Below are 16569 nucleotides of genomic sequence, written 5' to 3' on the forward strand. Positions count from 1 at the left end.
GGCACTTGCATAGTTGCATAGAGACATGTTGCTATTCCTGACTTGCATACCACAAATTCACCCTCTGTTCACTTTTGCGCCACCGGTGTACATATGTGTAGATGTGTTTTGTGTACATGTGTATTGCAGTGAATGTCATGGGAATGTGCCTCTTCACTTATATTTGAATGTGGCTGCTGAAACTCTTGTTACAGATCACATAACAGAAGAAAAGTTGATGCAGATGTTCCCACAGTTCCTTGGTCAAATCAAACAGGCAGTCAGCCCTTATGATGGGCCTTTGCCTCAGTCAGAGAACCAGCCCATACGAAACCATGTTGCCGTCATGGAGCATCTGGCCATTTGTCATAGCATCAGCTGTTCTGCGCTTAATCTGCCTCACTTTTCACTAGGTAATCCTTTCATGCATTCTTCAGCGCACGTGAAACAAATAAGTATGGGGCTGTAACACCATGTTAATAACATAAATGTGAAGTAGGGTAGGGCGTTAAGCCATCGGCGAGGATATGAAAACAGCACTTAAAAAGATATGTAAACCTGAGTGCATTCATGTTCGAGCTCATACACTTTTGGGATGCTGTAAGATCCCCATGGCTGAGAAAAACTTGTTGAAGGCTGTTGCCATCCGTTTATTAAGAAATACTTCATCATCATCATCATCATACTGTTTTATGTCCACTGCAGGACGACGGCCTCACCCTATAATCTCCAATTACCCCTGTCCTGCGTCAACCGATTCCAACTGACACCCGCGACTTTCCTAATTTCATCACCCCACCTAGTCTCCTGCTGTCCTTGACTGCACTTCCCTTATCTTGGCACCCGTTCTGTAACCCTAATGGTCCACCAGTTATCTAACCTGTGCATTACATGACCTGCCCAGCTACCGTTTCTCTCTCAATGTCGATTAGAATATTGGCTATGCCCGTTTGCTCTCTGATCCAAACCGCTCTCTTTCTGTCTCTTAATGTTATACCTAGCATTCTTCATTCCATCACTCTTTGCACGGTCCTTAACTTGTTCTCAAGCTTCTTTGCCAATCTCCAAGTCTCTGCCCCATGTGTCAGCACCGGTAAAGTGCACTGATTATACTCCTTTCTTTTAAATGGTAATGGTAAGCTTCCAGTCAACAGCTGAAAATGTCTGCTGTATGCGCTCCAACTCATTTTTATTCATCTGTGAATTTCCTTCTCATTGTCAGGGTTCCCTATGATTAATTGACCTAGGTAAGCATACTCCTTCACAGGCTCTAAAGGCTGAATGGCGATCCTGAACTCTTGCTCCTTTGCCCCCGTTATTCATCATTATCTTTGTCTTTGCATATTCGACATCTTCCAACCCCACTCTTACACTCTCTCTGTTAAGGTCCTCAATCATTTGTTGTAACTCGTTTGCAGTGTTGCCGAATAGAACAATGTCATCAGCAAACCGAAGGTTGCCGAGATATTCGCCGTCTGACCTTACTCCTAAGCCTTCCCAGTTTAATATCTTGAATACTTCTTCCAAGCAGGCAGTGAATAGCATTGGAGAGATTGTGCCTCCCTGTCTGACCCCTTTCTTTATAGGTATCTTCCTGCTTTTCTTGTATAATATTAAGGCAGCTGTAGAACCTCTGTAGATATTTTACAGGGTATTTACGTAAGCGGTCTGTACTCCTTGATTACGTAATGCCTCTATGACTGCTGGTATCTCTACTGAATCAAATGCCTTTTCGTAATCTATGAAAGCCATATATAGAGGCTGATTGTACTCTGCGGATTTCTCGATAACCTGATTGATGACATGGATGTGATCCATTGTAGAATATCCCTTCCTAAAGCCAGCCTGTTCCCTTGGTTGACTGAAGTCCAGTGTTGCCCTTATTGTATTGCAAATTATCGTGGTGAATATTTTATATAATACTGGGAGTAAGCTAATGGGCCTATAATTTTTCAATACTTTAACATCTCCCTTTTTGTGGGTTAGTGTAATGTTTGCATTCTTCCATTTTTCTGGGACCCTTGAAGTCGGTAGACACTTCGTATAGAGAGCCGCCAGTTTTTCAAGCATTATGACTGTTATTCCATCTTCTCCTGCTGCTTTTCCCCTTTTCATGTTTTACGAGGCCCTTCTAACCTCATCGCTAGTTGTAGAAAGAGTCTCTGCAACCTCTTCATTACTGCTTCGAATGGAGGCATCGTGGCTCCTCTGGGTTCCGTATAGGTCAGTACAGAATTCTTTTGCTGCTTTTACTATACCTTCGAGATAGCTGATGATGTTCGCTTGCTTATCTTTCAGTGCATACATCTTGGTTCGTCCTATGCCAAGTTTCCTTCTCACTAATTTCATGCTGTGTTGATTTTTTACTGCTTCCTCAGTCTTTCTCACGTTATAATTTCCCTTATTTTTGCCTTGTTGATCAGTTTTGACAGTTCCGCAAATTCTATCTTATCTCTTGAGTTGGACACTTTCATTCTTTGTCATTTCTTTGAGGCCTTTCATTACTTGGCAGAGCTTACCTAATGGTCGCCTTTGTGCCCGACCTCCTACTTCAATTGCTGCTTCTGAAGCCAGCCTAGTTATGGTTGCGTTCATTGCCCCTATGTCATCTTCATGCCTCAGTTTGTTTGTTTGTTTGTTTGTTAGCAACAGACTGAATTGGTTTGCTTTGACCCTTACTGCATCTAGGTTGGCCTGTTTCTTCTTGACCAATTTTACTCTTTCTCTCTTCATATTGAGGTGAATCCTAGCCCTCACTAACCTATGATCACATTGCACTTTACCCTTCTAACATTTTAACACTTCTACATCCTGCACTATGCTGGGGTTGGCAGAAAGTATGAAATCACTTTCATTTCTTGTTTCATAATTAGGGCTTTTCCAGGTCCACTTTCTGTTTCTACGCTTCCTGAAGAAGGTGTTCATTATTTGCATCTTATTGCTTTCCGCGAATTCTAACAGCATCTCTCCACTAGCGTTCCTAGAAGCGACGCTGTACTTGCCAATTGCTTGTTCACCAGCCTGCTTTTTCCCCACTTTTGCATTGAAGTCGTCCATTACTACTGTATACTGAGTTTGCACTTTTCTCATCGCTAATTCTACATCCTCATTAAACTGATCTACTTCATCATCATCGTGACTGGATGTTGGAGCGTAGGCGTGTACTACCTTTAATCTATACATCATTTGAAGTTCAATTACGACTACTGCTACCCTCTCATTAATGCTGTAGAATTCGTCAGTGTTGCCTGCTATGTCTTTATGGATTAGGAATCTTACCCCATGTTGCTTCTTATCTGGGAGACCTCTATAGCAGAGGACATGGCCGTTAGTCAGCACTGTATAAGCCTCACCAGTTCTTCTAATCTCACTAAGGCCAATGATATCCCGAACAATGTCTGATAGTTCCTTGGAAAATCCTGCTAACCTAGCCTCACTCGACAGAGGTCAGTGTTAAAGGTTAACCTAATGCCAAGAACTTCTAAAAAAAGGCTTTGCGCTGGTCTAATTTGGTGAGGACCATTGCAGGTGTATCCATACTTGAAATTAATAAAACTAGGCTTGATTATTTTTATAGCTAGAACTTTTCAGCTAGAACCTAAAAGCTAGAAAAGTAATGTGTTGATTTCTCAGTATTTTTAAAATTAAGTTTTAACAGTTCAGTTAAATTCAGTTTAAGTAACGTTAGTATTGCTGGGCAAATTGTAGATGTAGAGGTAGAGGTAGATGATCATAGTGGAAGTCTGTAAGCTCAATGTTGTTTAGTCCATGAGGAGCACAAATTCAGCACAGAAGTCGGTGATTTCACGAAGTTGCATGGCCAGCACTTTCACAGTTGCATATATGTCAAGATTGCAGTACTTTAACGTTATCTTTGTGACTTTTTATGCGTTCCAGCAATACTACAGTAATAAAAGAATTCGAACAGTGCCCACAACTTATCACCTAGCTAGAAATATCAGACAAATTGCCTGATGTTGAAGTAAGTGATAGTAATTCGCACTCGCCCATTTGGAAAAAAATAGTCCCCGGGAAAAGATGGCAAGCTTTGATTTGAAAAAATATATTCATGGAACAAGAGAGCGAGAAACTGTGTTAATTTTTCAAATATTAAACCTTTGACACTGAACATGAGTCGTTGTTAAAGTTTGGGACAATTTGCGTATTTATAGAAGAATCTTGTAGTATTGCAGTGACAAAGGCATGCAGCGGACAGGTGCTATTACTGCCAACTCTAATTGAATAGTTTGATGCCAGCTGTGTGTGACTGCAATAACACATGCATATGGCACAGATTGCCAAAACGCTCCTAAACAGCAATCAAACAGATAATTTATGTATGATACAAAAATATAGTGGTCTCACTCTTGGATATGTTCTTTGTCATTGCAAAATTCTCCGATCTCTTGAATTGCTTTCTTACTGTTTCTTCCAAGTGCATTCATCTTCTTTAGCTGTTCCATATACCAAAATTGATGTGATGTTTTTAGCCTGATGTGGAACTTGCCTTGTGAAACTATGGAAATCAGTCTCGCATGAACGACTGCATTGTTTTGTCGCATCACCTGTTACTTTAATTCTTGCACATTTCAATAATGTTCTTGCATGTTTGTTAGGAACAGAAAACAGAGTTGGAACACTGTTTCCTTGCTGCCTTTTGAGATCATTCAATGCTTTATGTAGGTGACACATGGCCTTATTTACATAATTTGTGTAACGTTATCATCAATGCAGTGAAGTACACTGCATTAAAAACGAAAAAAGAATGTTGTGGTGTTCAGTGACTATGATGTTGCTATATTGAGCATGAGGTTTGATCTCGGTCACGGCAGCCGCATTCCGATAAAGGCGGCATGCAAGAGTGCTTGTGAACTGGGCATAGGGTGCACATTAAAGAACTCTCAGTGGTCAAAATTAATCCACATACCCCTATTACAATAAAAGTGTGTTTTTTCATGTAAAATGCCAAAATCTAATTTTTAATATCAGCAAAAAAAAATTATCTTCCAATTTATCCTTGCTCTGTGATAACCTTGTACTTCCCGCAAAAGTACATTAGTTTGAGGCAGCACTACAACATCAAAACATCTTATACAATAAACAGTGGTTGAGGCTTAGACCGTATGAAATGAATTTATACTTTATATTGCAGTACTTTAATTGTGCAACATTCAGTGCATCAGATTTAACAAAATGTTACATCTGCTGACGTTATATTTATCAAGTTAATAACCTTGGGGGGGGGATCAAGGAAGTTATCAGATATTGTGAGAATCATATCTTTGTATCTTTTACAATATTACATCCCATTATTGCGTAACTGTTATGGAAGAAAAAGATTTCAAGCTGACTGTCAAGCCAAAACTTTTTCAAAAAAAGGGTTTAGTTTTGGTTCAACTCCAGGGTGGTAAATTAATGGTCCGAACTAGTTTGAATCTATTTATGTTCGCTCGCATAACCCAATAATTAAAGTAAAATTGCATAAATTTATTTTGTACAAAAAATCAGTGGTGCTCTGTGTGTGCACTCAGTGTTGCAAGCTAGTGTGCACTTACAAGTGAGATAGCATAGTTGAGCGGCACATGCAGTTAGTGCATGGATGAAAAGCTCTTGAGGTGGTCAGAGCGAATCGAAAGTTTTTGTTTATCAATTTTATGCTAGAGCAAAAGAAAAATTGTTATGTTCTGGTTTTGTTCTGATTCATAAATTTTGTTTCCTTTTTCAGTATTTTTTTTTGTTTGGTTTGATACTCCGGCTTCAAGGTACCTTGCCAGCTGTGTTAGTCAGTGTGAAAACTATGTGCATATCAGTAGTTGAGCATTTCCTCACCAAGAAATACCGAAATAGTTTGTACATTGATGTTTCAAGAACCTTTAAGTATTGGTCATTCCTTGTATCCTTTAAAGACTCACTTGTAATGTCTTTGTAACTTTATAAAGTTTTCTGCTGAAGTGTTGATACGCAAAAAAATTGGCGGTGCATCCATCGTTTGGAGATGATTGGTGATTATCAACCCATCTTATAATGGGTAATTGGTGACATGTTTTATTTGTTGTGCTGATTAATATGAAGTGCTGCACATACCCAGTGGCAAGTATCCGGTGACCTAAGTTGGCCTCAAAGAGGTTTATTGGCAAGCAGCAGAGACCCAGTGACCCAAGCTCGAATGAAAGAGGCTAATTGAAGAGTGGCACATACTCTGTGTCACATACCCAGTGATCCAAGTTTGTGTGAAAGAGGTTCATTGAAGAGCGGCACATGCCCAGTGTCACATACCCAGTGACCCAGGTGGTTCCCACAGTTGGTTTCAAACTCAGTTCCCTGAACACAGCAGCCTGATGCTCTCAACCCGTGATACCACGGACTACCCAGTGACCCAAGCTGGAATGAAAGAGGCTAATTGCAGAGTGGCACATACTCTGTGTCACATACCCAGTGATCCAAGTTTGTGTGAAAGAGGTTCATTGAAGAGCGGCACATGCCCAGTGTCACATACCCAGTGACCCTGGTGGTTCCCACAGTTGGTTTCAAACTCAGTTCCCTGAACACAGCAGCCTGATGCTCTCTACCCGTGAAACCACGAACTACCCAGTGACCCAAGCTGGAATGAAAGAGGTAGATTGAAGAGTGGCACATACTCTGTGTCACATACCCAGTGATCCAAGTTTGTGTGAAAGAGGTTCATTGAAGAGCGGCACATGCCCAGTGTCACTTACCCAGTGACCCAGGTGATTCCCACAGTTGGTTTCAAACTCAGTTCCCTGAACACAGCAGCCTGATGCTCTCTACCCGTGAAACCACGGACTACCCAGTGACCCAAGCTGGAATGAAAGAGGTTGATTGAAGAGTGGCACATACTCTGTGTCACATACCCAGTGATCCAAGTTTGTGTGAAAGAGGTTCATTGAAGAACGGCACATGCCCAGTGTCACTTACCCAGTGACCCAGGTGATTCCCACAGTTGGTTTCAAACTCAGTTCCCTGAACACAGCAGCCTGATGCTCTCTACCCGTGAAACCACGGACTACCCAGTGACCCAAGCTGGAATGAAAGAGGTTGATTGAAGAGTGGCACATACTCTGTGTCACATACCCAGTGATCCAAGTTTGTGTGAAAGAGGTTCATTGAAGAGCGGCACATGCCCAGTGTCACTTACCCAGTGACCCAGGTGGTTCCCACAGTTGGTTTCAAACTCAGTTCCCTGAACACAGCAGCCTGATGCTCTCAACCCGTGATACCACGGACTACCCAGTGACCCAAGCTGGAATGAAAGAGGCTAATTGCAGAGTGGCACATACTCTGTGTCACATACCCAGTGATCCAAGTTTGTGTGAAAGAGGTTCATTGAAGAGCGGCACATGCCCAGTGTCACATACCCAGTGACCCAGGTGGTTCCCGCAGTTGGTTTCAAACTCAGTTCCCTGAACACAGCAGCCTGATGCTCTCAACCCGTGATACCACGGACTACCCAGTGACCCAAGCTGGAATGAAAGAGGCTAATTGAAGAGTGGTACATACTCTGTGTCACATACCCAGTGATCCAAGTTTGTGTGAAAGAGGTTCATTGAAGAGCGGCACATGCCCAGTGTCACATACCCAGTGACCCAGGTGGTTCCCACAGTTGGTTTCAAACTCAGTTCCCTGAACACAGCAGCCTGATGCTCTCAACCCGTGATACCACGGACTACCCAGTGACCCAAGCTGGAATGAAAGAGGCTAATTGAAAAGTGGCACATACTCTGTGTCACATACCCAGTGATCCAAGTTTGTGTGAAAGAGGTTCATTGAAGAGCGGCACATGCCCAGTGTCACATACCCAGTGACCCAGGTGGTTCCCACAGTTGGTTTCAAACTCAGTTCCCTGAACACAGCAGCCTGATGCTCTCTACCCGTGATACCACAGACTACCCAGTGACCCAAGCTGGAATGAAAGAGGCTAATTGAAGAGTGGCACATACTCTGTGTCACATACCCAGTGATCCAAGTTTGTGTGAAAGAGGTTCATTGAAGAGCGGCACATGCCCAGTATCACATACCCAGTGACCCAGGTGGTTCCCACAGTTGGTTTCAAACTCAGTTCCCTGAACACAGCAGCCTGATGCTCTCTACCCGTGATACCACGGACTACCCAGTGACCCAAGCTGGAATGAAGAGGTTGATTGAAGAGTGGCACATACTCTGTGTCACATACCCAGTGATCCAAGTTTGTGTGAAAGAGGTTCATTGAAGAGCGGCACATGCCCAGTGTCACATACCCAGTGACCCAGGTGGTTCCCACAGTTGGTTTCAAACTCAGTTCCCTGAACACAGCAGCCTGATGCTCTCTACCCGTGATACCACGGACTACCCAGTGACCCAAGCTGAAATGAAAGAGGCTAATTGAAGAGTGGCACATACTCTGTGTCACATACCCAGTGATCCAAGTTTGTGTGAAAGAGGTTCATTGAAGAGCGGCACATGCCCAGTGTCACATACCCAGTGACCCAGGTGTTTCCCACAGTTGGTTTCAAACTCAGTTCCCTGAACACAGCAGCCTGATGCTCTCTACCCGTGATACCACGGACTACCCAGTGACCCAAGCTGGAATGAAAGAGGTTGATTGAAGAGTGGTACATACTCTGTGTCACATACCCAGTGATCCAAGTTTGTGTGAAAGAGGTTCATTGAAGAGCGGCACATGCCCAGTGTCACTTACCCAGTGACCCAGGTGGTTCCCACAGTTGGTTTCAAACTCAGTTCCCTGAACACAGCTGCCTGATGCTCTCTACCCGTGGTACCACGGACTACCCAGTGACCCAAGCTGGAATGAAAGAGGTTGATTGAAGAGTGGTACATACTCTGTGTCACATACCCAGTGATCCAAGTTTGTGTGAAAGAGGTTCATTGAAGAGCGGCACATGCCCAGTGTCGCATACCCAGTGACCCAGGTGGTTCCCACAGTTGGTTTCAAACTCAGTTCCCTGAACACAGCAGCCTGATGCTCTCTACCCGTGATACCACGGACTACCCAGTGACTCAAGTTGGCATGAAAGAGGTTGATTGAAGAGTGGCACATACCCAGTGATCCAAGTAATTGACCCATGTAATTTAATTTGCAGCTTAGGTGCTTTTATAACACCTAAATCAAGGCTACTTTTAAAGGTCACTTTATAGTATATGTCTTGCACTAGCATGAATGCAACTGCCATGTTGGACCACCAGAAGGACAGTGGGAAGTTGCACTTCAATGCTACCTACTTATCTCTTATTTTCACTATTGCTGTGGAAGCTGCGAACTGTTCTCCAATAAAAGACCTGTAATATGCCAAGCTTAAGAACGGCGCAAAAAATAACAGTGACAAGAAAGACAGAACTTCTTTTCTTGTGCATTTCTTAGGAATTATTTATAGACCAACTGGCTAATCTGTAATGTCACATACAAGCCATCTGATGTTAATCTCAATGCAAGCTGGAGTCCTCTGCCTCTAAAGATTTTCCTAGGCTAGTTAAATGCCCCACTGAATAGTCCAAACCTTATATTTAGAAGTAGATGTTCAAAGGCCTTTGAGACACTGCGTATTTTAGGAAAAAGAAAAAAAATGCTCCTAATGACAGTACATGGCATTGATAAAAAAGCCAATTTTTTAAGCAACAGAAACTTTGCTACTGTGAACTTGGGATGTCAGCACAATTTGCCTTAATTTGATAACTTATTAATGCATTTCCAATTTAATAACATTTTTATAATAATTTATGGCAGTTGTAAAATTTAAGACAGCCAATGTTCAGGCATCATTTTTTTCTGAGACGAACACAAGTCTGGAGATACCCATCATAAATTGAGCACTAGGGTTGAGGATTGGGGCGAGTTGGTATTGCATTCTAGAACTGGTACAGCGCAACATACAAGGGAAGAAACAAGCCTGGCCTCGGTCTTAAGTGACATCTACCTTGCTCGTCATGACTGGCTGCTATTGAGCATGCTAGATAAACAAAGTGTCGTCAAAGTATGCTGTTTTGTAGATGATTTTTTGGTCTTTGTAGATTGCGACAACGCTGCTTTCCTGCCCACATCAGACGAAATTGTGAAAGCTTTTAACAGTTGCTTCCATCCGCTTGTTTACACCCATGAGATGCCCACCGACAACAGCTTAAGATTTTTAGACCTCAATTTACTTCTTTCACATGACCATGTATGCTGGATGTATGAACCAAGAAACGGAAAACCTCTTTTATCATTTAACTCAACCCATTCTAAGCTAGTTAAGCGAAGCATAACTAATCTTTGTCTCACAAATGCCCTCGGGAAATCCTGTCATCATACCATGCAGCACAGCTTTGCAGGGCAAGTTCATCGACTTTTGTGCGCTGGGTACCTGGCCACACTACTGTCGGCCATAGCTGAAAAGCTATTAAAGCAGCTAAAGGAGGATAGTGTCACGGAAGCTCAACAAAGAAATAGTGATCACAAGAGGCTGGTAGTAATACCATATTTGCATAACGTCTCTCACTGATTAAAAAAGATTGGCCGCAAGGGTAACGTGGAATTAGTGTTTTCTGTGCTGGTTACGCTACGCAGGCTCTGTACTGTCATAAATGTGTTCCATCTGCACACTACTGTCTGTTCGACTATGCACAAGAAGCGTTTTCAGTCATGCATTGTTGGAGTTGTTTATTCAATTCCACTGTCATGCGGGAAGGGATATATAGGTCAAACTGGTCGCTGCCTTAATGAAAGGCTAAAAGAACATAATTACAATGTGCACCGGGCTATACAGGGACACTTCAATTCACTGTCGCGACTGTGGATATAAATCGGAATTTTTATCGGTGTGAAGTGCTAAAAAAGCACCGATCACAACTTACCCGGGAGATCATTGAAGCTGATCTCATAGCAAGGGCTGGCAGCATGTGCGTTAGCGTGCCATCTTTGCACCTATTTCCACAGGAAGCAAGATTTCTTGATCACTTTAAGGTGGCATGATGAAATTGCGCGTTCTGTGACCCATGATGTTGTAGCCTTCTATCGGTGTGACATTTTGTGAAGTGTTGTGATGACTTGTCCTGATGCTTTCTTGCAGGTATATATTTCGTGCAACTCGCTAATAAACCAGTTGGAAGTCAGCGCTCTGTTCCTTTATCTGGCCGGCTCGGCTTGTTTCTTCCCTTGTATGTTGCGCTGTACCAGTTCCAGAAAACTAAATTCGGCAATGGGATATGTTATAATATCCCATAATTTTTTCCCAAAATACCTTCCTCATGTTCTACTTCAGCATGGCGCACTGCAGGATGCTAGTGTGTTTGATGAATAAACATCTTGAAACTGGCACTAGTCTCAAGATTCATGGTAAATGAACACGCCGTGAGCAGTGGGGCTTAAATTCCACAACTAGAATTTTAGCCATAAGCTTGCCAATTAGATAAATGATTCCGCTACTAATTGGTACATATATGCACTTCCTGACATCTTCTACTACTGCTATTGTGTTGCTAGAAGCCACCACCTTTTGTCTCTTTTGTTTTATGTTCGAGAATTTTTTTTTTACATTGTGGCTTAAATAGGTTGCAGGGCAGTTAAAGTGGATTAGAACAAACTCTGCTTATTTCAGACTTTAAACAAGTAGACCATTCAAGTGTCCAACAATTTCTTAGCTACTTGAATAGTAGCATTCATACTACTGAAGTTAAGAAAAGGTAATTTTTCATGTATCTCTCTACTCTCTTCCTCTCACTCTTTTTTCCAGAAATAGTGTGCGGGCCGGGCTTTTCACCTCGAGTATTTGTGCACGACTTGGGAAAAGGTGTGTGCTCTGCATTCTCTTTATACAGCTGAGCCTCCGTGTGATAAAAAACAATATAATTAAATATAAATAATGAATATAATGAACAAAATGCAATTCCTCTCTCAAGCCCTATAGGAATGCATCACTTGTATTTGAGCTGTTCTAGTGCAGGCAAAAGTTCTGTAGATGTCATAGGGTGAGCCTTTGGTTCCTTTAGAATGCAATGTAATCTATATGTGCCAGCAAAAAGTTAGCTGAACTGTAGGAGATAATATAAAAAGTGCAACGTCAGAGGAAGCTGGTACGGGAACTTAAAGGGGGCATTGCCAGTCATCTTTCTTTTCTGTGTATCTTCTGGCCTAGCCTCTGCACGTAATAATGTAGTGATATTTTTGGCATTCTAGAAATTAAGTTTACTAATACAGCTTAACTTAGCATACATTTTATGTCCATTGAAATCTGAATGTGGAGGGTTAATGCTTCTTTTATTGCGATAGCAATTACACGGACACACCAGGCGAATTTCTGCCATCGTTGTTGGCATTGCTGTAAGGTTCCATATAAAGTCCAAGTTTGATAGCATAGTGGCTGTGCACTGTATGCTATAGATGCAAGAGAAATGTTGCAAGGGTTGTTTCACATGCAGCGACTCGAGCGAAAAAATTTGCTGCTGCCGCACACGTTGCTGAGCAATTGTCGCTGCCAGCTTTCACATGCATTGACAACAGTGTGATTTCCATGAGAGCGGTGCCCAAAATTGAATGCAGCTTTGAATGTACATATTCACACCTCTGTTGTTACAATAAAATAACACAGAAATACACCTGAATGTCGTTACTTGAAAATAGAATAAGATGTATGCAAATAGAATAAGATGTATTGTCATTAATAGTATTATACATTTACGATTGCTTATTTCTCAACTTCGGAGATGCCTGCACAACAGGTCATAAAATAAACATCACCAGAAAAGCCCAATTTCAACAAAATTGCTCCAATCGCTACGACTCTGCAACAGCATGACCAATTTGGCAGGCAGCTGCGGAGCCACGGAAATAGCTGTGTCGTTGAATGAAACTCGCACCCTGTGAAACAGCCTTTAGCTGAGAAGGATGGTGGCGTGAGGCAGCGACGTCTCCTTGCGCGTGCTAGGAGGGGTTTGGGAAGGGAGCAGGTTGGTGCACATGTCCTCTTGAAAGGAAAAATGGACATCCACCCGTCTGTAGCATGAAGTTACAAAGGAAACGCACATGGGTTTCTCAGAAACAAAGCTTTGTAGTTGAAGGAAAATTTCGCCCTTGTCTGGGATGTGCGGCTGCCTGCACCCTATCTCGGAGGCACCTTACGATATGTTTGATGGCTAGGCGGCCCAAGATAGGTGATGGCTTCCTGTGCGATGTTTTCTCGCGTGCATAGTTCATATTGAAGTGAGAGGCAGCACGAAGATAATTCGCTCGCCACTCCTGCTGCTCGTCATCATGCTAGCGTTCTGAAAGCGAGTGTCTGTGCTCATCGATTGAGTTGTTTTCATGTTTGCCTGTGCGTATGTGACAGCATGCTTGTTAATTTAGTTAGTAAGCAAATGCTTATAGCAATTTATGCACCTGATAAAACTACTAACCTTACTTTATATAGCTGTTTAATAGTTTTATATCGTAATCAATGCTTCGACTTTCAGGCAAAACTGCATCTTTTGTTTTTTTCTTTTTGTCTGCTGTTTACAGCATTGGGTAGCTGTGCTCATGTGACACACATGGAGTTGACACAGTACGGTCCCTTCACACTTGAGCATGCACTACCAAGCTACAGATGGACATGGGAAGAAGCCAGAGTGACATCTGAGAAGCTGCGTAGCCTTTGGTCCGCCCATATTGAAGATGTTCGAAGGGAAATGAAGGACAAAGCTGACCACTTCAAGAATGTCGCGAGGTACTTTTAACACAAATTGGAAATTCACAGGTTTACAATAAATTATGTTACACTGATTTATCAAATGCACAGGTTTACAATAAGGTTACACTGATTTATCTTCAGCATGTATTTGCTCTTTGCTTCCTTTATTAGTCTTCAAAAAGAAGAGAGAGGGAAGAACAGGTATGAATACAATTCACATTTTGAGTTTAACGAAAGATTTGGTATCTTTCTTTGCAAAGAGAATTGTGCTAACAATGCAGAGTTTGCAATCCACTACTAACTCATATTTTGGATGTTGTACGAGAAATATACATTGCAAATGATCCTTAAAAATGTGTTTTTTTTTTTTAAGAGTGCAAGAGGTTCTGCAAAACATGTCTATAGCCACCATGTTTATTTGCTTGAAATCTTTTTATGTCATTGCCTTATAACTGGGACGAACAGATGCCCAGGCACTCTTGTGGCAAACAACAAAATTACAACGTTCAGACATTTGCAGACTTGCATACATAGTGTGTATAATTTTGCACACTGCTGTTTTGCTCAGATTTGATTGCAAGTACTAGTGACTTAATATAGTGGACTCTCTTTAAACAGAACATCAAGAGAGCAGAGTTAATTGGTTACATTTATTAGGAGTTCTATTTACTGAGAGACAAAGCTGAATACAATTGCATGAATACAAAACTAACCAACTATGAGGATAGTGTTCCGTTTAAGTGGTGCTTCCATTTGAGCAATTTCCATTTATTGAGATTCCATTGTACTTTCTAGCAAGCATCCATAAATATTTAGAGCCAAATTATGGGCATACTGGAGTGAACTATATCAGTTTCTGGGATTTGCAAGTTTCACACTGTTTACTAAAGCATTCTAAAATTATAACTGCAAACATTTTCTTTGGCAGACTTAGTATTTCTACAACAGTATATTCAGTGCATGAAGGCACATAACCTAATTTGATGAGCCTTACTTGTATGGAGAGCATAACACATAGGTTGAGTTGTTTAAGCAAGGCCAGCAGCCAGCATAGGACAATGTGATCTTCATGTTTAAAAAATCTATTGACATAAAATACAGTCAACTGTGTTATTGCTGGTCGTTTTTTATGGACAGACAAGGAAAGCTGTTAAATTCATGCTTTTTTAAAAGCGTTAACACAAGCCGAATGACTGCTTCAGAAGTACTTCAGAAGTACTGCTTCAGAAGCGGTACTCTCTTGGCATTGGTACCAAAGTATTGCTAGACAAGCAGGGAGCTAAATGATTTGACATTGGTGTTGCTGTCATTAATGAGGTTGTGCCTTACTGGAAGCTTTTGTGCATTGCATGGTTGCTTTTTGTACTACATGAGTGCGCTCTGTGAATGAAGGTGTGAGCACTGCATGGCGAAACAAATGATGCAAAATAAATGAAAAAAGGCTCACAGTTTCACAGCAATTTTTTTTAGGTTTGTCTCTTGTCAGCTTAATCGATTTGCTGCAAGAAAGATGTTCCACCATTTTATTCCAAGCATAAAAAATGAAGCAATGTAAAATCAGGTATTAGCTTCTATGTTCAGTGTCCTGTAGCTGCACTTTTAGTATGTGATGCCATGGTAAGCATCAGGTGTTATGCTAGCTGCCAATTGTGAGTTAGGTAAAACCTGCAATGCTACAAAAGGAGCACAGGATTTTCAAAGGCAAAGGGTTCACTAACAGAAGATGCAGAATTAACTTTTGAGGAATGGTCAGATATGCTTTCCTTGGCAAGTTCAAGAAGTGTATAAAAATAAACGTTGTGACATTAGAAGCTCTTGTTATTGTGTCAAAAGAGTAATTGCTGCTTAGACGACGAGCTCAAAGCACTTGCATGAAATTTGTAACCCCCTTTGACATCGGACACAGCCTGGTAAAGAGAGTACAAGATGAACATTTATGCTCCCTGAAAGGAGCATCGCTGTTCCCCACTGTGGAATTGTAGAAAATTGAAGCATTGATCTTCCAAGTTCATGTCTACAACCATGAAAAAAATATCAGGTAGGCTGTATCAGGGACATAGCTACAGTGGGGTATGTGAAACATCTTGTGTGTGCTGTTGATGGCGTATGGGCACTAGGGTACAGAGATGACGTAACCAAATAAACAAGCTACATTTATTCACGCATTAGAAAGCTTACAAACTTAATTTATTTTACAGTTAGTGGGGGGTGCTATGGTCTAATTTTGCAATCGTACTCGCTCCCTATTCTTTATGGGCCTGTTTGTTCTGCAGAGGGTGTTTAGGCACTAGGGTACAGAAATGTGGGGCCCGAGACTGTCCTGCAACACTCGAGCTACAGTACTCGAGCCCGCCGCACTCGTAGATGGTTCAGGCTCCATTTCTCCATCATCAAAGAGGTTGGATATCCCCCTGTCTTGCCGCCAGAGTCTACTTGCGTCATTTTTGGGTCATACCTGTCAAACTAAGGGGCGCCATAGCTGAACAAGCATGAAATTTCTGCAACACATTGCACACTTGTAGACCTTATAACTCCTCATGAACACCACATGCGAGGCTAAATTTAGCTCCATTTGCGTCAAGCATATGTGGCACGACAATGCTGCCATCAGCACAAGCGACACATGCATGATCAAGTAATGGCTTTTTTCCTCTACGCAAACATACCAAAGTGAAGTGCATGACATCTTCATGCATTAGAAAGCCTAAAACTTTCGATACAGCCAGCGGGAGTCCTACGGTCTTATCTTACAATTGCGCTCACTCCCTAATTGTAGTGGGCCAGCGTGGTCAAATGTGGTGGGCACCATAGACCAACTCTGCAGAAAAACCACCTCGTAGCATCCATACACTGAATTCAGTAACCACAAGGGCGCCACCATGTCGCTACTCTGTGCAGGCACGTAGGTGCAGATGACAAAATGCAGTTCAGACGA

At 42.0% G+C, this 16569-nt stretch overlaps 1 protein-coding gene across 1 annotated transcript in view; it reads left to right on the plus strand.

Annotated features, from left to right (window-relative positions):
* Positions 1–15451, plus strand: part of LOC142566040 (pseudouridylate synthase TRUB1-like) — a 30627-nt gene extending 15176 nt beyond the window's left edge. The window contains exons 5-7 of the mRNA XM_075676749.1: positions 195–392; positions 11703–11759; positions 13466–15451. Coding sequence (XP_075532864.1) covers positions 195–392; positions 11703–11759; positions 13466–13680 — 470 coding nt within the window. The 3' untranslated portion in view covers positions 13681–15451. The remainder of the gene's footprint in view (positions 1–194; positions 393–11702; positions 11760–13465) is intronic.
* The last annotated feature ends 1118 nt before the right edge of the window (positions 15452–16569 follow it).

Source organism: Dermacentor variabilis, unplaced genomic scaffold (assembly GCF_050947875.1).
Source record: "Dermacentor variabilis isolate Ectoservices unplaced genomic scaffold, ASM5094787v1 scaffold_12, whole genome shotgun sequence".
Lineage (NCBI taxonomy): Eukaryota > Metazoa > Arthropoda > Arachnida > Ixodida > Ixodidae > Dermacentor > Dermacentor variabilis.